Source organism: Cryptomeria japonica, chromosome 2 (assembly GCF_030272615.1).
Source record: "Cryptomeria japonica chromosome 2, Sugi_1.0, whole genome shotgun sequence".
NCBI lineage: Eukaryota > Viridiplantae > Streptophyta > Pinopsida > Cupressales > Cupressaceae > Cryptomeria > Cryptomeria japonica.
In genome coordinates, this window is record NC_081406.1 from 51,804,604 (window position 1) to 51,828,542 (window position 23,939).

Here is a 23,939-nt window from a genome sequence, read left to right on the forward strand (position 1 = left end):
ATAGATTAATGCTACACACATTAAGGCCAGAGCCATTATCTACCAGTGTTCGTCTTATAGCAGTGTCATTTATGATAACCACAATCATCAAGGGATCATATTGATGTTGAATTTCACTAGTAGGCAACTCATCTTGAGTAAACACAATTTGAGCTTTAGGATTCATCATAGAGTTAACCAAAGACACTATATTACTAGATGTATTAGGTGGAGGAACATTCAAATCTTTCAAGGCATCTTGTAACATTCCATGATGAGCGGAAGAAGTTTGGATCAAATCCCAAAGGGATATCTTAGCAGGGGTAGTTTTAAGTTGTTCTATGAGATCATATTCCTTACCAAGAACTTGTGAAATACGAGGAGCTTGAGGAAGAATAGGTTGGGAAGGAGGAAGCGAAGTTGGGATAACTGGAGGAGGATTAGGTTGCCTATTGTTTCTAGTATTATAAGTATGGGCAACCGCATGATAATTCTCTCTAGTCAATTGCTTAGCATACTCATAAGGGCTCTTAGAGGAATAACCTCCTTGCACAGTAATAACCGGTTTCTTAGGAGTGCAAAAAGAATCATTAGCATAACCACCTTGAACCACTAAGATAGGCTTATTTAAAGGTTGAGAATTTTGAGAAGGACAAGTACCTTGGACAGTGAAGAGAGGTTTGTTAGGTGTCTCATTCACATGTATCAAATTGATTGAGGATGGTTTAGAGGAATGAACAAAAATGTTGGAAGAATTATTGATAGTCTTCTCTTGCACTAAAATCTTATCACGGATCAAATCAATTTTAGGAGAGAGACAAGGGATAGGCATTGATGTTCTAGTAGGAAGAGTAATACTAGGAAAGGTCATATCATCCTCTATCATCAAAGGATCTACATGGGGAATAAACTCTCTAGGAGAAGGATCAACATTACTCTCTAAAGTCTCACTTTTGAGATGGAGATCTTTGAAAGAGATGTTAACCATCTTGTTTTGAACTAGGGTTTCCTTATGAGTAGAACCAAGTTGAGGAGAGGGAGATGCTTTATTTTTAGAGGGAGAATGATTGAGATTCAAGGAAGGTGAGAAACTCTCAAGGGAGTTTTTAATCTTGACTTCATCCCCTTTGGCTAGGGTTCTCTCACAGGGTAGAGAATAATCAACACCTTCTTCTAATGGTTCATCCCAAATAGTGAAGTTGTTGAAAGGAATGTTTGAAGCATTGTCAATTTCGGGAGAGGAGATAACATTGTTTATTAATTCTGCATCCTTAGGAGGGAGAGCATCAATAGATGTGTTAAAATCATCCTCTTTCCTCAAAATATGTTCAATAGGGGAGAGAGAATTAAGGAAATTGCTTACTATTTCATCTTCTTTCTCTAAGGGATGCTTATGGGTAAGACCAACTTTAGGAGAAGGGTAAGCATTTACCATTAATTCATCATCTCTAGTGGGAATTTTGTTGGAAAAGGAAAGGCCATCACTAGGAAATGTAGGGATAATGTCATCTTCTTGCACAAAAGGATCCTCATGAAGGGAGTGTTTTTTAGGAGCCACAAGGTCATCAAGGGCATCATCCAACAAAGCATGATCATATCTATTAAAAGGTTTATCTTTTGATTCAAAAGGAGATATCTCTTCATAGAGGGGATCATTGAAAACAACCATGTTACTAGATTTAGTGGAAGAGCTGATAGGAATGTACCCTTGAGAGGAATCATTCGACTTATCTTTCTCATCACAACGAAATGGCATAGTAACAATGTTTATGAGTTTTTGGTAAAATGAAGGTTTGGTATATTTAGGTTTCAAAAACTCATCTAAAGCTTCATCTAACTCATAATCATCACAAATATGAACATCTTGCAAATAAAAATTTGACATTTTGAAATTGCATAAAATTTAAACACACAATGCAAAGAAACACACTTTTTTTTTTTTTTTCTTTTTAATGAAAATGAAATGAAAACACACTAAATCTAGATCTAGATCTAACAAATGCAATGCAAGAGGAAGCAATGATAGATTCACGTCGGGTTCACCAAAATGTGTAGGAGAAAAAGTGACACTAAGCAAACATGCCCTAATCTCACTTTCAACCACACACTTGTGGAATACGAAAGAGCCTAGAGGTATCACACAATTGGCTACTTCTTCTTGTGGAAGAGAGAGCCATGGGCTACCTATTAGGATTTCTATTCCTTTGTTGCAATTGAAAGATGAAATGATGCAAGTTCAATCCCTAACCCCAAAGTGCAAGTATGAACTAATAACAAGATTGCAGAATTGAACTTAAACAATGGAAAGCTGTAAACACAAGGACAAGACAAGAATGAAAATGCGTACCCGAAGTTAAAATCTGACTGAAAATGTTCGGGACGGGGGCGCGGGCGCCACTGTCCTGATTCTGCCCCTGAAACTGCTCCAAAAACTGCTGTTTTGCAAAGCTGTCAAAAATGCTGAAAACTACTGTCAGAAGGACCAGGGCGCCCAGTGCCCCTGTCCCAGGGACCAGGGCGCCCAGCGCCCCTGTCCTGGCAGAACCAGGGTGCCCCACGCCCCTGTCCTGGTCTTTTTCTCTGCAATTTGGTGTGTGGTCCCGTCTCCGTCTGCTTCTTTCGGATCTGCAACTTGCGGCGTCGTCTGAATCCTGAAATCTGCACTTATATCTGAAAAGGTGTTTTGGGCGGCTATATAGGGTTTTGCCTTAGTCAAACCCCCGCTTCGGTGATTTCCACCTCCACGAATAGCCAAGTTGTATTGTAAAATGTATTGTGTGTGCAGACCTAGTGTGTGTGCAAGGTCCTTAAATGCAAGAAAGCAAACTAGAGCAACCTAGAAAGTAAACCCTAATTGCTTGTAAATGATAATGTAAATGCTCTAAATCAAGATGCAAAGTGATCTAAAGCATGAATAAGTGATATATTGAAGCTTATGCAAAGACATGAAAACAACATGAAATCATACCCAAACCCAAGGGAGGGATACAAGCCAATCTTCAGTCGGTAATCTCCTATTGCTCTTCAATGTCTTCAAAGCCCTAAATGTATGAATGAAATTGATGAATGCTTGATGGATGGATGTTGAATGTTGTTGAAGTCTTCAAAGATCTGCTCTTTCGCTGCATAGAAGGTCCTTGAAACCAAAAATCGGATCCTTTCAAATGAAGAAAGAGAGCTCTTATATATGAAACCCTAGGTCTTAATTTCGACTTTTGGCCGACCTAGAGATTGAATATCCCGCCAATTTCTTGGGGTTAAGATTTATTTTATGATTGGATCACGCTCCTAAAATTTCGGGAAAAATGTCCGGGACCATGTTGCACTCCAGGCGCCATGGTCCCGACAACTTTTCACCAAATTTTCAGGACTGTCGGATATGATGATTTTAGAGAGAATCCCGAAGTTACAGGTGATTTCGAGATGTTTTGACCCCCGAAATCAAGCCCCCAAGTTCAAAATAGGACCTAATTAGGGTTTTTGATTAGATGATGTATTGGAAGAATAAAATGAAAGGGGCACACTTTAATGAAAAGGGCCCAACTTTATGATATGGGAGATGATAAAATAGAACCTTAGACCTAATTAATTTAATTAATTAAGTGCTAAAGGGGAAATGTAATGCAAAATGCAAAATGCGCCAAGGCGGGTGCTAAACTAGGTGTGAAATTGTACCACCCTAGCAAGTGCGTACAATTTACGAAGCTACAGGCATATTGTTGCATTATAGATTCTGACGAATGGTACTCGCATGTCGTAAGATATTTGAGTGATGGTACCTTTCCTAACTCTGCGAATAAGAATACTAGGGCTAGGGTTCGCAAATTGGTTGCTAGATACATTATCCTTTCTAATGTTATCTATAGGAGGGGTTATAATGGTCTTCTTCTTCAATGCTTAAACAAGGCCGATGTCCTTATTGCTCTCGAAGAAGCACATTCAAGTTCTTGCGGGGGGCATTTTGGGGGTAGGTCTTTGGTTCAGAGATTGCTCTGAATGAGATATTATTGGCAAACCATGGAAAAAGATTCTTGTGCATTTGTTAAACGATGTCATCAGTGTCAGCAACATAGCAATTTGATTCATGCCCCTACCCAAGAACTTCGATCACAGGTAGCATCTTGGCCCTTTTCTACATGGGGTTTGGATCTTGTTGGTAAAATATCTCCTCCTTCATCTCAAGGACATAATTTCAGCATAACCTCCACTGATTACTTTACGATGTGGGTGGAATTCATTCCTCTTAGATCCACTACTGCTGAAGTAATTTGTTAATTCATTTTGGAAAACATCATTTCTCGATTTGGGATACCTTCCGCCTTAGTTTCAAATAATGGAATGTCATTCAAAAATAAGGATGTGAAGAAGTTTCTTGAGAAATATCATATTCAACATAAATTTTCTACACCTTATTATCCTCAATCAAATGGTCAAGATGAATCTTCTAATAGGATAATTGAACAAATTCTTTGAAAGACTATAAACAAGCATGGTAAGGATTGGCATACTCAATTACCCTATTCTCTATGGGCTTATTGCACGAGTGTACATGTTGTTATGGGTTGTACCCCTTATAATCTTGTTTATGGTGCTAACTCCATTATGCCTTTAGAGTTATAAATTTCTTCTTTCAAAGTTTCTCTTAGGGGTATAGTGGATGATGATTTCTATAGAGAGCAAATACTTCGACAACTTGAGATGCTCGATGAACGGCGTATAAATGCCCTTGAGAATATTCAAGTGTATCATAAAACTTTGCAACGAAGCTACAATGATAAGGTTATTCAAAGTTCCTTCTTGGTAGGGTATTTAGTCCTTTATAAGAATCGGTGCAATGTGAATGCCTTACCTGAGGAGAAAGGAAAATTCAGTCCTAATTGGCTTGGACCATACATTGTTGTGGAGGTCTATGGATCAGGTGCTTACATGGTAGTAGATGTGGAAGGTACGACTCTCAAGGAACCCATAAATGTTATGCACCTTCGTAGATACTATGCCTAGTTCTATTTCTCTCTCTCTTTCTTTCTTTCTAGTCTTCTTTATGTTCTCTCTCTATGTCTTTTTTTCTTCAAAATTGGGTACTATGTTAGCATGTTTTCATTAAAGTATGTAAGATTAAATGATGTTATATTGTTTGGTCTACATTACTTCATTCTTGACAAGCATGTTTCATTATTGTATTGTTTGTCTTTGATTCTTTTTATGTAAATTGTAATGGATTTACATTTCATATGTGTTAGCATATTATATAATTTCTTATGTGTTAAGTAGAATTATATCATGTTGTGTTTAATTAGAGTTAACTAAATCACATTAGTCATATGGTTCCCATGCTTCTTCCTTGGCCTCTGCGTCACTCTGTCTGCACTTTGCCCTAGAGAAAGGGGTAGGACAAGGGCATGGTGCCCTTGTCCCTGCCCTATTTTGGGGTAGGACCTTCCTAGAGAATGCATTGTGGGTTGTGCAGTGAGCGGGAAAACTCTCTCGATGTCGGCCCATGACGAAATTCAAATCCACCAACATGTATTTAAGGGGCATTCGTCCTCTCATTTGCATAAGTGGAAATTAGATAAGTTGGATAGGTCAAAGTTGGAGAGATTCAAGTTGCATAAGCGATCAAGAATTCAAGAATTCTTTTCCAGCATTGAGCATTCTCAAGTCTCCCTTCAAGGCTAGGTGTTGCATTCAAGTCAAGGACTCAACCATTGAAAAGGAGATCCCTTTTAACATTCAATTCCACACAAGCATTTCTATCAACAATGTTACTACAACCTCTCTTGAGGTGATTTACAATTAAGTCTTTCATTTACATCTACTTGCAAGTACTTTCTTTCATTACTTGGTTAATTCCAAAACTAGGGTTTGACCTAAAGGTAAACCCCCAATCCCAACACATTTCCCTCTCTATTCTATGTGTAGGTTGCAGGTGCACAACTGTACTTTCAGATTCGGGCTTCATTTGCAACTACAAGACATAAAGGAGGAAGAGAGAAGGGTTGGAAATGCAGAAATAGGTCCCAGTTAGGAAAGGAGATGTCATCACCAAGGTGAGGACCTAAAATGTGGTTAAAATTGCATGGGTCGCAATTTTATGACACTACATTTAGCCCCCACTTTAGCGGGAGTATAGCTTACGCCACTACCATCAGTAAAGTAGAAGAAAGAGATAGATGAATATGAGAGATGCAGAGCAAAAGCAACAAGGAGTATAAGACACCACTAATATTAAGGAGCAAAAATCTCCCAATCTTAGGGTCTTAACTCATGTCGATATATGCAAGAGCACACAAAACAAAAAGGCACAAGACACACAAAACAAAGACAAAGCACAAAAAGACACATGACAAGAAAAAGACACAAGACAAGACTAGAAACTAACTAGCCGAAGATATCTCAACAGCTAATTAGGACACAAAGACCAATGCCATCACATAAACACGAGTGACCACATAAAAGAGAAAACCTGACATCATCCATGAACTATCAATAGTAAAACTATAAGTTCATGAGAGGAAGAAGAGAGAGAACATGAATACACACTTGGGTGATCCATGAGAAGAAAGGCGAAGAAGAAAGAAAAGCAACAGGAAATGGAAGAAACTCTTATCCGACACATGATAAATATATGTAAAAATTAATGTAATCACATGTGAAAGAGCAAGTAAATCTAATTTATTAATTGCCATTAAAAGTCTCTTAAGTGAAATCTGAATTTGCTGGAAAAGCAGATCTAAAATTAGGACTTTTTTGTGAAAATCAATTTTAAGATGTGAATTTGATCAATTTAATGAATTTTGAAGTTGTGTTTGACCTTAGAGAGTGTTAAAATTGATAAGGTACACTGATTTTCTAGATTTGAGCAGAAAAATATAGTGAGTCACAGGTCTCGGTTAGGGAAGGAGATGTCGTCGCCAAGGTGAGGACCCAAAATAAGGCAAGATAGGGGCGTGGCACTCTTGTCCCCCCTAGGATAGTGACATGGCGCCCCTGTCCCCACCTCTTAGGGTAGTTCTATGTGCGGGCTACCCGATCTCCTATGCATTTCTTGTCTTTAGGGTTTGTTATTCCTCTTTGTCAGCCTTTGGTGGTTGAAAATTAATCCTTGAGGCATGTATAAAAGGGAATTCAATACCCTCATTCAAAGTTGGATAAAAAATGAAAGGCTAGATAGAGAGCATAAGGAGATGATACAAGATTTCAAGGTCATTATCAAGCATTCAAGTCTTCTTCATTCAACCATTGGAGCAACATTACAACATTCATTTGCAAGCATGTTTGTGTGTTAGGGTTTTGTCATGTTACATGCCATTTCATACAACATCTGTGATTACATTCAACAAGAAAAGCAATCATCATCAACAAGTTGCAGATCTACAAGGTATACATCTCCATTGTTTACATTCAAGCATTTGCAATTACTTTCTTTCTAGGTTGATTCCTTAATCGGGGTTTGACTGAGGCAAACCCCTATCCACAACCCCCCTTTCTTCTCTTTTTTGTGAGTAGGTTGCAGGTGCACAGCTGTAATTGCAAGTTTGGGCTTCATTTGCAGAGACGAAAGAACCCTTTTCGTTTCGCGGATTATGTGGTGAACCATGTACATTCCCGCCAGGGTCCCGACAACTTTTCTCCAAATTTGTAGGGAAAATCCGCATCAGTTTAATTAGCTCAAATCCAAAGTTACAGCGCGATCTCGAACTGGTAGCACCTCATTTCACTCATTTTCTCTCTCTTTTCCACATAGTCAACAAGTCAACTTTCTCATTTACAAAAGAGGGTAAATCATACTTCAACCACTTGCAATCCACTCAAAATTCACATCCTTGTTTCCCTTGGAATTGGATCTAGTGGATTCAAGCCCCTATTTTGAATGTAAATTTTCTTCCCAAGTGAAAATCATCCTAGTGGCTTCCTTTCTCTCTCCTAGGTGGGGAGTCACTAGGATCCTATTTTCCACTTTACATTTTGGTGAACCCGACGTGAGAATAAGTATGGAAACCCTAATCCCACTCTCATACACACTCATGGAATATAAAAGATCAGACACAAGACATAAAGGAGGAAGAGAGAAGGATTGGAAATGCAACTGTGCACCTAGATTTGGCAGTAAAATGTCGAGATGGAGTCACCCTGCGAATTTGACGAAAAGTTGTTTGGATCGTGGCGGGAATGTACACAATCCTAAAAAAAATCCATGAAATGAAAAGGGTTTTTCTGCCTCTACAAATGAAGCCTGAATCCGAAAGTATAGATGCGCACCTGCAACCTACACATAAAAAAGAGAGGGAAATGTGTTGGGATTGGGGGTTTGCCTTTAGGTCAAACCCCAATTTTGGAATTAACCAAGTAATGAAAGAAAGTACTTGCAAGTAGATGTAAATGAAAGATTGAATTGTAAATCACCTCAAGAGAGGTTGTAGTAGCAATGTTGATAGAAATCGTTTTGTGGAATTGAATGTTGAAAGGGATCTCCTCTTTAATGGTTGAATCCTTGACTTGAATGTAACACCTAGCCTTGAAGGGAGACTTGAGAATGCTTAATGTTGGAAAAGAATGTTTGATCGCTTATGCAACTTGAATCTCTCCAACTTTGACCTATCCAACTTATCCCACCTCTCCATTGTTGAAATGTGGTGACTGATCAGCAAAGTACTGTACACTCAGCACGTATCCTCACCGGGGTCCGGGGCTAGGCCAGGCCCCGGGCAAGGGTTCGAGGGTGGCAGCCCCCGAGAAAAGCAGGGGTTCAGGGGCAGCAGCCCTCGAGAAAATTTTTTTGCCATTTTTCATTGATGAAAACTGACATTGTAATAAAACCCTAAAAAGGCTGACTTTGTTTGTTGCCCTAAAAATGCATGTTATAAGCGGCTGGGATGCTTAAGGCATTGTAAGGTTGATGTACTATTTTTGTTGGATAATAAGAAAGATTAGACGGCTGTGTATGGTGGACGTAACCCATTCTGGGTGAACCACATTAAATCTTTGTGTTATATGTGTCATGTTTTATTTCTTTATCTTTTGTATTTAAATCTGCATATAATTGTTAGTTCATATTTGCTTCGGATCTGCTTGAAACCCTAACATCCATCAACGCCATCAGCATAGAAGAATGGAATCAGATGGCCGACATGGTCATCACATCCCACAAACCCACTGCATGTAGCAAATCCCTCTCTCCTATTGTCAGTCTCGGGATCTACTCCTGAAGGCTCTAATAATTGAGACCAACAGTATGCTTGCAGATGTATGATAGTGTCTGTAGAACGCAAAACAATCTCTCATTAGTAATCGATCAATCATCTATCATCATCTAATCAAAGCAATCATTCTAGAATTTCTAGCATTCATCATCTGATCTTGTGTCATCGTTGGTCGCCTCGAACAGGAACCAGGGCACCCTACTGGGACCATGGCACCCAGAGGGGACCATGGCGCCCTAGGAGGACCAGGGCACCCTAGGATCTCTAGGTGTCCAAAGGGTGGGCCCCAACCCGGACTAGGTGATGACATCATCACTTCTGAAAATTGTGAAAATATGACAAAGTCAAATGCAGTCAATGGAAAGTCGACACACCTCGTCAAGCGGTCGGCTGACGAGTATGGACTGGCACAAGATCTCCATCCACGTAGGTCGCTCAAGTCGGCGTCGAGGCATGATGGCTTGTATGTGGGCTCCTCTGCAGTGAATAGTGACAAAAAGTTAGAAAGTGATAAATGAAGGTGTCACTTTCATATTTATGTGTTATGCACTTTTTGACTTTATGTTTTTAAGTTAAAGCCCTAATTTCTGCACTTTTTCTTTTATCTAACATATCTTGAGCTAGGAAGCTCTGATTCTTGCACTGTCGGTGGCGTTGGAATCGTGAGTTCATCCTCTCGCTTTGCATTAGTTCCATAATGTGCTTGGAAAGGTAATCAAGCCTTGTGGTGAACTTTCTTCATCATGATCTTTATCATAATTTGTTGTGGAAAACATGATACCTTGTTTCACCTCACAGATAAGCAAGTCAAAACAGGGGGGAATATAGCTACCCTTGAATTTCATCACCTTTCTTAGTAAGCATTAGGTGATTTTGTGATCTAACATGTGGTTTTGTAGGGTGTGGTTCCTAACTGTGTACTGCAGATACCACTAGGGGCTTCATTCAACAACTTATGGATAATCCTTTTTCAAATGATGTTTACTTTTCTGTACTTTAGCTTGCATATGCATGTAGTGTCATATGACCACTAAAGTGGGGGCTAAATGTAGTGTCATAAATTGTACACCCTTTTGCTAGGGTGGTACAATTTCACAGTTAGGTTAGCACCCGCCTTAGTGTGCTTTGCATCTTGCATTTCTCATTCCCCTTTAAGCATTTAGTTAATTAATTTAATTAAATCTAAGGTCAATTCTTATTATAAAGTTGGGCCCTTTACCCTAAGTGTGCCCCTTTTCATTTTATTCCTCCAATGAATCATTTAATCATAAACCCTAATTATGTCTTATTTCAACCATTTAGGCCTAATTTCGCATATCAAAACACCTCAAAATTGGTTGTAACTTTGGGATGCTCTCTAATATCATCATATCTAACGGCTCTAAAAAATTGATGAAAAGTTGGTCGAACCGTGGCGGGAATGCACATGGTCCTTGGCTTTTTTCCCGAAATTTTGGGAGCACAATCCTATGATATGATAATGCTTAACCCCAAAATATCAACGGAAAATCCAAATCCTAGGTCGCCCTAAACATGAAATTAAGATCTAGGGTTTCATACTTAAGAGCTATCTTTCTTCATATGAAGGGGTCTTCTTCTAAGAATCTAAGAGCAGGTTTTTTGGAGTATTAGAGCCTTCTTTGCAGCAAAAAAGTAGATCTTTTAAGTCTTTAGTAACATTCGTCATTCATCCATCAAGCATCATTTTATCAATTGGGAGCTTTTGAAGATGTAGAAGAACAATAGGAGATCATCGACTGGCGATTGGCTTGTACCTCTCCCTTGGGGTTGGGTATGGTTTTATGTTGTTCTCAGATCTTTGCATAAGCTTCATTTCATATTCATGCTTTAGATCACTTTGCATTATAGATTTAGAGCATTTAATTTGTCAATTATAAGCAATTAGGGTTTACTCTTTAGGGTTGCTCTAGGTTGTTTACTTTCATTCTTAAGATCTTGCATATACACAAGGTTCTTGCACACACATTTTCAGTACATTATCGGCTATTCATGGAGGTGGAAATCACTAACACGGGGGTTTGACTAAGGAAAAACCCTATATATCCACCCCAAACCTTCCCTTTTCAGTTGCAAGTGCAAAAACAGGAATTTGGAAGCACTTACAGATCAAGAACAGGCATCTACACAACCCAGAAACCTCAAAAGTTCAGAAATTTGTCAAGGATAGGGGTATGGCACCCTGGTCCTACCTAGGACAGGGGTGTGATGCCCTGTTCTTGCTCTCTATCAGCATGACTTGGCAGAACAACAACTTACAGATCATAGAATCCCTCCTGTCAGTTGCAGCTCCAAAATTGCAGAATCAAGACAGTGGCGTGGCACCTTGGTCTCAAACATTTCTACTCAGATTTTAGACATAGGTGCACCTCTGATTTTCCCTTCTAATTTGTACTTTTCAGCAGTGTATCAGTTGTTCTTTGATCTGCATTCTCATATTAGGATTTGCTTGCTTATTTGCTTTCTAGGTTAGATTGCATTTTGCATCATTCCTCTCTTCATTTACAGCAAAGGAATAGAAAACCTAAGAGGTAATCCATGACTCTCTCTTTCTCATAAGAAGTAGTCAATGTGTGTTACCTCCCTAGGCTCTTTCGTATTCCATGAGTGTGCATGAGAGTGGGATTAGGGTTCCATACTTAGTCTCACTTTTTCCCCTACACATCTTTGGTGAACCCGACGTGAACACAATTTAATTTTCATTGCATTGCATTGTTAGATCTAGATATAGTTTGTTTCATTTGCTTTCAAAAAAAAGAGAGAGATAGGTTTCTTTCATTTTCCTTGCATTGTGTGTTTAAGTTTCATGCAATTTTCATTTCAAAATGTCAGATTTCTATTTGCAAGAAGTTCATTCTTTTGGTGATGTATGCAATTTTGTTGATTATGAGTTTAGTAAGGATGAATTAGATGAAGCTCTAGATGATTTTTTGAACCCTACGCCTTCTAAACCTTCATTTTGTCAAAAGTTAAACAACCTTGTTACTATGCCATTTCATGGTGATGAGAAAGATAAGTTGAATGATTCCTCTCATGGTTACATTCCTATCAACTCCTCCACTAGATCTAGCAACATAGTTGATTCCCATGATTCCCTCTATGATGTTATGTCTCCTTTTGAGTCCAAAGATAAGCCTTTCAATCACTATGACCATGCTTTATTGGATGATTCCCTTGATGACTTTATGTCTCTGCCTAAACTTGCAAACAAGAATAATGCATCTAAAAAGTTAATCAAAATGATCAATGTGAATGAACATAGCAAACCACTTTTTGTTGTCCAAGGTGCTTGTCCTTCTCCAACTTCACCTCTTCCTAATCAACCTCTTTTCACGGTTCAAGGTGGATATGGTCATGATTCCTTTAGCTAACCTAAGTGTATCAATTGTTCTTTGATCTGCATTCTCAGATTAGGATTTGCTTGCTTATTTGCTTTCTAGGTTAGATTGCATTTTGCATCATTCCTCTCTCTCATTTATAGCAAAGGAATAGAAAACCTAAGAGGTAATCCACGACTCTCTCTTTCTCATAAGAAGTAGCCAACGTGTGTTACCTCCCTAGGATCTTTCGTATTCCATGAGTGTGTATGAGAGTGGGATTAGGGTTTCCATACTTAGTCTCACTTTTTCCCCTACACAGTGTCGCAAAGACGTCCATGTGTTGCACTAGTGTCCCATAAAAATGCAGTCTAAAGGTGGTCATTGGAACATTACACCTGTTATTTTTGGTAGTGTAACACCTCCTTTTGTGTCCACCTACATTGGGATTCCCTTTTAGGTTGTTTAACTTACCTTTTTCACTTTATTTTATCTCTCTAATCGATCCTTCACAATTCTTAAACCTCTTATGCTTTTGTAGATGTATCATTGGCTTTTTTCGCATCATCCTCACGCTTATTAGTCATGCAATCGCCATTATTGCAACTTCATGTGTTTGAGGGTCTTATGCTCATCTTCAATTTGGTAGGCTTCCACTTTCTTGGTGTTGAAGGGCAGTCTCTTCCTTTTTGTTTGTCACATCTTTCATTATAATATCCCCATTAGCATTTGTGTGTTAATTTTCTTATTATTCTTGCATTATTGTCTTATCTATCAATCTAGCTTGGTTGTCTGTGGAGGTGGAAACACTAGAGCGAGGATTTGACTGTGGTAGACCTCTTAAATACGCATCCCCAAAAACACTTTCCTCATTATTCTATGTGCAAGTTCATTGGACTTGAAAGGAATTGTTGGAGGCTTCATTCATTGGACGATTGCAAGCTTTTCTTATTCTTCCTTGCATTTATGTTATTTTATTTCAATCAGTTGTTATCTTTTTGTCATATTTTCCTATTGCATTAAGTAGAACCTCTATATAGTCATCCTTGTATTTTCTAGTTTGACTTATGTGCTTTGTCCATACAGGATTCCAACACAACGTCCACGACCCACTCGTGCATTCTGGCCAGGGAGCTCATAGAGTCTACCGAACACTCTTTGTGACTTGTGCAGTTAGGTTCTATGGTTAAAACATTTTTATCAATCAACATTATTGATTTTGTACCTTTATTTTATTTTAGTGAGTTAACTTAGAGGTCTGAGGACTTCAAAGTTTGCTCTGAGTGGAGAAGAGGTTAGTGATTCCTCAAGAGGTTTGACCACCTTTTGCAACAGTTTACTTTTCCTACTCTACACCTATGATAATATCTATGTGCATGTAAAGTTGATCAATTCACTTGCCTCCTATTATTTGAACATGAATAGAGTAGCGCTAAGGAACACCATTGAGAGCTTATTATACTAAGGCATGAAAGTGTGTAAAATTCTCCTTATCTCTTGGTCAAGGCACTTGTATTTGTTGTTTAGAAGACATGGATTGCAATATTTCTCCTTTTATGTCATGATGCAAGTTATCATGCCTATGCTTTGGTTTTGTTACATATGAATTTGATGTTCCAATGATGACACATTATAAGCTTCTTTGCAATAAAGTTCTCTAGATAATCTATATATGCCAATCTAGACCTCAATTTGAGTAAATTAACACGTAAGACAATGAATAAAAATCACAAATTTAAATTAGTCTGACATATAATTTGTGGGTGGGATTTGAATTTGGTAGGAATGCAATATTGATTCTATCTAGAACATAAACACACTAGTGATCTAGTCTAGGAATGGTGGTGGAAGATAAGATGTGTAAAAAGATCATAATGAATAAATCATGTGAATTTATGATTTAAATATAACTCTTGCACATAAATAACTTGAATAAACTGATTTAAATATGATTCAACAAACCTAAAACTAAAAACAAAATGTACTCTTTTATGCTTTACATTCATGTATACACTTTTTTTATATAAAATAACATAAACATGATAAAAAACAATTAATTACAAACTAATCTAGCATAAACATGTTATAAATAATTCATCCCATTAATTTCTCAGACCCACACAATAAATGTTTCCAAAGGTAAAAACTTTGTGAGTGGTGTTGGTAAACCTAGCCCACCTAAGTCGTTTATTCAAGCCAAATCATTTTCATGATCTCATCCATACGAACATTGGACAAACATTTTTTAATTGAAAAAAAATAAAATAAAATAAAAATAATACTTTAGGCAGAAGGATAATAACAAACTCTAATCAAGAGTCCTTACACGTCCTCCATTCTGGATAACCTAAACTCACTTACCAACGGAACACACCACAACTACTAACCAACAAACAAACGTATCCAAAATAAAATATCTTTCCCAATAGTAAAATGCCACTTGTCATGCCTTCTAGACTGCCAACACTTGTAAACGTGTCATACAATGAGCCCACCACGTGCTAATTATTGAGCCAAAATGCTGAATACTCTTTGAAAGTGAAATTTAGCGTGGCGGATATAGATATGCATGGAATTATGCTCATTTTTAAAAGTTAGAGGAAGGATAACAAATAATTTGTCCCTTGGTGAAATTTTGTTTAAATTGTTTAATTTATTATGGTTAGGTTTATATTTTAATATTGTAAAGGTGAAAGTGAAAAATATGCTATTTTATGTAATGATAGGTGTGTAAATATTATAAATTTTTTATATTAAGAGTTGGGTGGATTTTTTTAATCTAGTTTGATTTTGTTTTCATTGTTTTTAATCAATGTGTATGGATTTTTAGTTAGTTATTTGTCAATTAAGATTAGTTTTGATTATTCTATTTTTTGTCATTTTTAAAAACTAATTATTATGTTTTGATTTGAAATAAAAATATTTTTAATTACTTTTAAGATGTAAGGACAAATTTAATTTATTTTAGCATATTTAAAAATCTACCTTACTTGTATTATCATTCAAGGAGTCATGTTCATACCTGGCCACATTAACATTGTATATTTTGTTACAAATAAACTTATTGCATTGTTGTTGATTGATGTTTTTGATATTTGTTAACCAGTCATTATTTGATTAAATAGAACATAATAATAAACATGTTGCATTGTTGATTGATGTTTTAGATATTTGTTAACTAGTCATTATTTGATTAAAGAGAACATGATAATAAACATATTGCATTGTTGATTGGTGTTTTAGATATTTATTAACTAGTCATTATTTGATTAAAGAGAACATGATACTTGCTTAACAAGTTTCTAGAAGGTGCTTGTGAAGACTGATTCAAATTGATTTCACATTGAAATTCCACACATTAAAATGACAATTCCACACATCCAGAGCAATATTCCACTCTATACAAATGGTCTAAGACTGATTGCATGTTGTGATGTCATGTTAGATTGAATTAAAGTCTAGTTTATTATGTGTTAGAATATCTTACAACTCAATATCTCAAATCTTAAATTATAAAATAAATCTAATAATACCTTAAATCCTCAACCCATTCTTCTCTCATTTATTCTCCCTCCCTTTTATTTTCATCCCCTCTTTCATCTGCAAAACAATCTTATAATATTTTTTTTATTTTTCTTATATTTTAATTTTAAAATTAAAAATATAAATTTACAAAATATAATGTCATAGTTTAAACACCTTGATTTTATAGTTTAAATATTTTTTTCTTCTCTTTATACACTTCATTTTCATGATTTTAAATGTTAATGTTAAAAATTCTCACACAATGGAATCTAGAAAGAGCAATAGTCAACATTTTTCATGATTCTAAATGTTAATGTTAAAAACTAGCACACAATCGAATCTAGAAACAACAATAGTCAACATTATAGATTATGAAAATCTAATATCATTAATATTTGAATCCCAAAAAAATAGATGAAATTCTATTTTATAACAAATAAAACTGATTATTACACCTGGAAAAACAAATAAAAAATAAAAAATAAAAAATAAATATTTCATCTGGGAACCTTCTTCCTTTTTACTCTTCTCCTTATGGTCCTCTGTCCCTTATTAATGGAGGTCCTCTCTTGAATCTCCTCAATTAGAGGGAGGCTAACAAATCGGTTACTTTCATTTTTATTTTTTAATTTCACTCGATTATTTTTGTCAGCGGATCTGATCTACCGGCTTGAGGCTGGGCACCGAAGCTGAGCTAAGCGACACGCAGCAGAAGCAGAAGAGGTCCACAAAAGCGAATGGCGGAGTGGTCTACTTGGACTTTCCGGGGGCGGCGACTAAGTTTTCGTCGACGACACGGTGTTTAAAGACGACCCAATCCAGTGTGATCGCTATAATAGCATTGGGTTTTTTTCGGATTTCTCAACGGTGTCGCCAAGCGAATGGAATTGGAAATTCTTTTTGGTTGAGTGTGGAGGGATTCTAAGCATGCATCAGATTCTCAACTTGCAAGCGTCTTCCTTCATTGCTCCAGGCTTCCTTTGAAGTGGGGTTTTTGTTCATTGAGCTTTCTCAGGCTTCCTTGCAACTGGGTTTTTGGCAAAGCCACAAGGAAGGGACTATAAGTGGAATTTGGCTCTTTTTGTGCTCTATATAGAGCTTTGGAATCAGAGGCCCCAGTTTCGATTTAGTTTTATTTTTGGGTTTTCTGGTCTTCAACTTTGAGAGCAGAGTAAATGTAAGTTTTTGATCGGTCCTCACAACAAAAAGATGGTTTCTGGATTTGATTCACTACAGTTTGTGCTCGAATTCATATGGTTTTGTTTCTCTGTTTGCTTGTTTGATTGAATAGTTTTTGTTCTTGGAAATTTTTGGGTTGCACGGAAATTTGGATTTTGGCATCACCCAATTTGGCCAGACGGTCTGTCTGTTCCGGTTCACAATCAGTTTTCTGCTTTTGGTACTTTTTCTTTTGCAGTTCAATTGCTTGGTTCAACAGTCTTTATTGTTCTCTTTGCTTATGGGTATATTTCTGTGGCATGGGAACTTCGATTTCGTCACCATCCAGATTGGCTACAGTTTGTTTTCTTTAAATAGATTGGGCCAATTTCTGTGATAGGAGTTTTGGAAGAAGTCTGAACACTGTTGAGTTTGAAGCAGACCACCGGGAAAATTGGTATTTGGTTTTGGTTCAACAGTTCAAATTCTATCCGTTACTCGAGTTTCGGAAGAAATCTGCCAATATTTTGCCTTTGAAACAGGCCTCCGGGAAAGTTGGTTTCTGGTTTTGGTCGAATATTTCTTTCTTGTTGTTCTATCAGTTTCTCGAGTTTCAGAAGAAGTCTGCAAATTTTATCTGAGTTTGAAACAGCCCTCTGGCAAAGTTGGTTTCTTGTTTTGGTTAAATATCTCTTTTTGTTTAGGCAGCTTGATGGCTTGATTGACAGGTTTGGTTTCTCTTTCTTCTTTTACCCTTATGCTCGATATTGGCATGACCAAAGAGTGATCAAACATATCGTCTTTTCTAAACAGAGTTGGCCGTTTCTGAGTCTGTTCTTGGAATCTTAGGAAACTTTTGTGGAAATTATTCAGTTTTCCCCAATTAATGTGCAGTTCAGGATAATATAACTTTTATATAATGCAAAGATTAATCGAAATACTTGATTTTGCAGAGTTCATCATTAAGGACGGTGTGAATTTACAAGGGATCGGTCAATGGGAGATCATTTTATTTTGTGTGTGGACCGTTTGATAACTGCTTCCACCTTGGAATCAGCTACAGCCGAGGCCCAGAGGCCATCACAACATGGTCATGTTCCCCTTCAGCAAAACAGGGTCTTGGCACTAGATTCTTCTTCTGAGGATTGTAAGGAAGTTTCATCCCTTGATGCCGAGTCTTCAGAGATGATTCCTGACTCTCACACCTGCGACTATGGAGATGGTCCTTGCAACCTGGTTGAGTGTCGTATCTGCCAGGACGAGGATGATGAAAGAAACATGGAATCTCCCTGTGCCTGTTCTGGAAGTTTGAAGGTATTTAATTCATTCACTAACCATTGTGAATTCTATGCAATGACCATTTTCGTAAATGAGAGAAACCAAGCCTGGTATTTGTGTTATTTGGTTTGAGTTTTAACTGTTACCATTGACTCTGAATGCTGTAACTATTTTGCTGAGGATGTTCAGTATTTTTTGCTTTGCTTTGCAGTATGCGCATCGCAAATGTGTGCAACGTTGGTGCAATGAGAAAGGAGACATTACCTGTGAGATATGCCATCAGGTAATACATTTAAGAATATTTATATTCACATTTTTAATGCAGGGGAGTGCATCTTTTAGTTCAAATCACCTTCATGCATAGAAGCTATGTCATGTTTTAGGGGTTTCTATTCTGTCAAATTTGCATGGTGCTTGCAGCCAACCTTGTCCAGTTTTGATGTGCATTAGTGTGGAGTAGTGTGATATGATCATGCCAATTGCTTTGCCTTACCACAAGACCACTTCCCGCTGAACTATTCTACCATTATCTTACTTAAGTGGAAATTTTATATATAATCTGCATTGTGCAGGTTAAGTTTTATTATGTTGATTGGTTATAATGAACATCTTGTGGGCCTGATTCCACTTCTGCTATGGCAGTTATCTGCCTGGCCTCACCTGGTTTATCATGGCTACTAAAACCATGTTAACATAATGGCAATCAACTTGCAGCTAGACCATAGCCCACAGGACTATCTTACTGAAGTACAAATTCCATTGATATTCTACATAGCACTGATTGTGTCAATTGCATTTTATTATGTTGATTGGACTATTTGAATATCTTGTGGGCATTTAGCTTGAGCTAAGAATTTTGTCTAATTACACTCGTGCCATTATCTGGGTAGTTTCTTCTAAGATTTTCCCTTTGTTCATGTAGTGTATAATTGTTTTGGTGTAGGTTTTGAGATGGCATATCTATTCATCGTATAAATCTATAAGCAGTTTAACTTGAAAAGGTTATAACTTATGTAAAAACAATTTGATGTATTGAATATCTTATTAATAGGTCTGTGCAACATTAGCAAATTGACAATGTTTTGCTTTTGAAATTTCAGCAATACAAGCCCGATTATACTGCCCCTCAGCCAGCTTATCCTGATGACATTCCCATTGATATCAGGTAATTTACAGTTGCCTGCCACAAAGATTTTTGAATGCTTGTTATTTTATTTGCAAAATTCAATACAAAATTTCACTGTTGCTCTAATTTTATAATGTCGAGTGGTGTCCTGATATTTCTTGAATGTTATACATTTAGTGCTGATCTGATCATATCTATCCTCGTCTATTGAGTTCTACAATACATTGAAACAACTAGAATGCACTTTTTTTTATCATTGCTAATCAGGCTTTTTACCCATCAAAGCAGGTCAAGTTGGGAAATATCTGAAGCAGAATTGGACCTACGTGATCCTCGCCTTCTTGCTATGGTCGCAGCAGAGAGACACTTCTTCGAAAGCGAGTATGGTGAATATTCATCAGTGAATTCGAGTGGCACATCATGTCTCCGTTCTGCGGCTTTGATTGTACGCCTCATTATCCTCATCTCCTATAGATTCTAGCTTATTTCTTGCATTCTGAGAATCCCTTATTTAAATCCACAAATTTTGAAAAATTTAGGTGTGATGTTCTTTAATCTTTTTAGCAACTCTTTGACAAATATTTTTAATGTAGCTTAGTTTGTTCCTCACCAGAGGGTCTTGAATGTTCATAAAAGAAAATTAATGTCTTTAAAATATGTACCTGGCATTGTATTGTAAATGGCATATTTGATTCTTGAACCTTATTTGCTCTGTTGAGTTCTTGATAGTGTGTAGAGCAGAATGAATAAGCTATTTTCACATGATACGATAAAATGGTTGTGTATAATTCTAGTCGATCCTTTGTAACAGCTCATGGCTCTTCTGCTTTTACGACATGCACTTGCTATAACAAATTCTGGAGGAGATGAAGATGGTTCAACCTTTTTCACTGTAAGGAAGTAACACTTTCTCTTTTTTTGTTTTGCTTGTATTTAAGAATTGTTCTACATGGATTAATACAAATTTAGAATCTTATGGTGTTATGTGATCAATAACTTCCCTTTTCTACTCGCCAGTGATAACCCCTTACCCCTTCAGCTTTTGCAGTCAAGCTGACAATTGGATTCTTTTATTGAAACAGCTTTTCCTTCTGCGAGCTGCCGGGTTCATCTTGCCTTGTTATGTCATGGCTCGGGCAATGAGTGTTATACACCGTCGTAGACAGAGACAGGTATGCTGCTATCACAGTTTAGCCATCTCTTTCACATATTAAACTTTGATAAAATGAGGAATGGGTTCCTTAAAATGGAATTTCTATGACAATGAATAGATTTGTCATTTTACTGCGATTCTGTCAACCTGAATGAGAAATATACTATTCAGAAGTAACTATGTGTTAGATATATGAGAACCTTAATTTCATACTTTCATGCATTGAACTTTAATTGATGATCATAGGGAATGTGTTATCTCTAGTTTTGAATGATTAATAGGTATATTGGCATCTTGTTTCTGTGAAAGTGGCCTTTAATTATTTAATATTGATGATGCAGACAGCAATAGCAGCAGCTGAAGTTGCCCTTCGTCTGCAACAGGAACAAGCTCGATTAGTGAATCGACAACACTTAATCAATGTGCAATAGGACTTCGATGTATTCCATTCTTTGGCCGTTTCATATTTAATTGACTATACAGTTGGCAGCTGTTTATGAGATGAGATATCTCTGTAAATGCCAGTGGAGATGTCCAACCATCAAGCCAATGAAAATAAGAATTATAATAATGTCAGTTACTGGTTGCAACTGATAACGTTGATTCTGTATCGTGGACTACAGCACATTACCGGCTAAGGTTCATGGCAGAAACAACATGCATATTGGTATATTACATTGTTGGGATCCTCGAGTTGATGATGATGACTTCTGTTGGAGGCCTCTCAGGGGCTGTGTGGAGATCTGCCTGCCGCTTATTGACATGATGAATGTCAAACGGATTCTGGCTGTAGCCTTCTCGAGAAATTACAATGAAATTGTGAAGCTTTCCCTGTGTTATAGAAATTATTAGAGAGTTTCTCTCATGTATACATCAATTATTTGTTTATAACTGCTGGTTATTGGTTGAAGCCCCCTGGAAGGCTGGAAAGGCAGCGGAGATTGCAAAACTTTCTAAAGAAGGTTATAACTTCTTGAATGGCCGGGCATCCTGTTGTTTGTCAGCTTTCATGAGTAATAAAATAATTACCAGGGTCACAACATGCATTTATTTTATGAGCTTGCTCAGACTGAATGGTCATCTAGAGTTTTGGTTTTCTTTATAGACTTTCACGTGTAACTTGTATGCAATGTTTATTGTATAAAATGTCACTTAATTTTCATTTTGCATTTATGATGATGAGTTGGATTATGCACAATCTTTACCATTTTTTATCATGTTGTTAAAGATAATGTTGAATGTTTAAACCTGTCACTATTTTAGAAAAATGAATCCATTCTCCTTGAAACATGATCTGCACGGTTGCAACTTGAAGGACTTTAATTCTTGATCCAACTTATAACACCTTGTTGATGCAGAGAAAGAGAGTCTCTGTTCTCCCCCTAACCAAGTCTCTCAGTAATGCTCAGTTCTTGTGTATAAACCTCATCAAACACCTCGCTTCTGGAAAAATAAACAGTTAAACATGCTAACCAAAACAAAACGGTAAAAGAGTATCCATATTCACCAAATCAGAATACACAAGTGAAGAATTAGATAGAAAAGAGAAGAGCAACCGTTATTGATCTTTTTGTTTTTATTAATCAAAAGTGTCTATAACTTCTAGACAGCAAAAACCCTTCTCCAAAGCATAAACATCCTCTTCCAAACAAAATTGTCAAAAATTCCATAAGAAAGAAAAAAACAAACCAAAATTAGGGACTGCCAAAACTGATAGTTAACACACACAAATAAAACACGAACAGGTAAAAAAAGATAAAACCAAAGGGTTTTGGGAACCCATCAAATACTCAGTGGTTACAAAATCATCCTTTGTCTTTGAAAGAATCAGTGGTTACTTTATCTTCCCTACCTTTGAATAGTTCTAAATCTCCTGGTTCAGAAGAGTCTAATTTTGTAAATTTCATGAGATCTTCAGTGATACAAGTGTTCTTGGCTCTTGTGGCAGCAATATCAGCATCCACTATCTTTTCAATTTGGTCTTTTTTTTTTTCGTGTTACTGGTAAAGTCTCTTTAACACGTTTTCAGTAGAAACTTGTTCAGAACCAAAATGGTAGGGATAAATATCTACAACATTGAAAACAAAGCTGAGATCCAAATCTTTAGCCAAATCCAGTATATTTCAGTGTTCCACGGGGACGCGTCCCCCCCCTTTTTGGGCGCGTCCCCCCGTTAGGGACGTCTCGGGGATGGGGACGAAGACGTGACATCCCCCGCCGTCCCGCCACCGCCACCCAATCGCCGTCGGGACGTGGAGACGTCTCCGCATCTCCGCGTCTTCCAGGGAGACGTGGAGACGGAGACGTCTGGGCGTCTCCTTGGGAGACGCCTAAACAAACTAAAAAAGCCACATTTTAAAAAACATGTGCCTTTTGGGGGGATTAAGGGGTAACCCTAATTGGATGTGGGCCCCACCCAACCCCCCAAAACAACACAAAAACATGTTTCTTTTAGATTTAACTCTCATTTTGGTAAACTGATTTTTTTTTCCAGCAAGCTAAAGAGGAGGAAAAACTTGAAGAAGACTGATTGAAAGGGTGAGAAAAGCTGATTGCAAGTGTGATAGGAGCTAAAAGAAGCAAGAAGAAGAGGAGGAAGAAGATTCTTCTACATTTTGGAGAGATTTTTCAAGCACAAGGTAGGGTTTTTCAACTTTTTCTTGTTTTTTTTTGTTTTTTTTTGAATATTTTATGATTTTCATTGTTCTATGTCATTTTTGGATTTTTTTTCCCTATTCATCTCAAGACTCAAAATGAGATTTGATGTTGAATCTTGCCCTCAAGATTCAACATCAAATCTCATTTTGAGATGAATAGGAAAAAATATTTTAAAACATATTGTTAAACTAGGTTGATTTTATTTTTATTTTTATTTTATGAAATGTAGTGTCAATTTCACAATGAGCTCCCAAGGCATGAGTGAAGATGACATGGAAATCCATTCTCATAGTGAGAATGATTCAGAATATGAACCTGAAAATGAGGGGGGTGACCATGGGACTGATCCTGGAGCCCAATCTAGCTCTATGGCAAGTGCACCAGCTAGTACATGTTGCCCTTCAGAGTTGTTGGCACCATATGCTAGGGATCATTTTGATCCTAAGTCTCCTCTAAAATAGTTTGCTTCACGAATATCAGTACAAGGCACTGCATCACATTCAAGTGGGGGAACAAGGAAGTGGAAG

The 23,939-nt window shown here is 37.2% G+C and overlaps 1 protein-coding gene across 2 annotated transcripts; it reads left to right on the forward strand.

Moving 5' to 3' along the window:
* The first annotated feature begins 16,625 nt into the window (after positions 1-16,625).
* On the forward strand, positions 16,626-21,809 carry LOC131046200 (uncharacterized). 2 transcript variants are annotated; one of them, XM_057979878.2, is made up of 8 exons: positions 16,626-17,216; positions 18,151-18,511; positions 18,687-18,758; positions 19,576-19,640; positions 19,890-20,046; positions 20,413-20,493; positions 20,684-20,773; positions 21,096-21,809. In XM_057979878.2, the coding sequence occupies exons 2-8, from the start codon at positions 18,194-18,196 to the stop codon at positions 21,183-21,185; spliced, it is 873 nt and encodes a 290-aa protein (XP_057835861.1). In that variant the 5' UTR covers positions 16,626-17,216; positions 18,151-18,193; the 3' UTR covers positions 21,186-21,809. The 2 variants fall into 2 exon arrangements, with proteins under 2 accessions (XP_057835861.1, XP_057835860.1); XM_057979877.2 differs by having other exon boundaries at positions 16,635-17,216; positions 19,887-20,046.
* Positions 21,810-23,939: the final 2,130 nt, after the last annotated feature.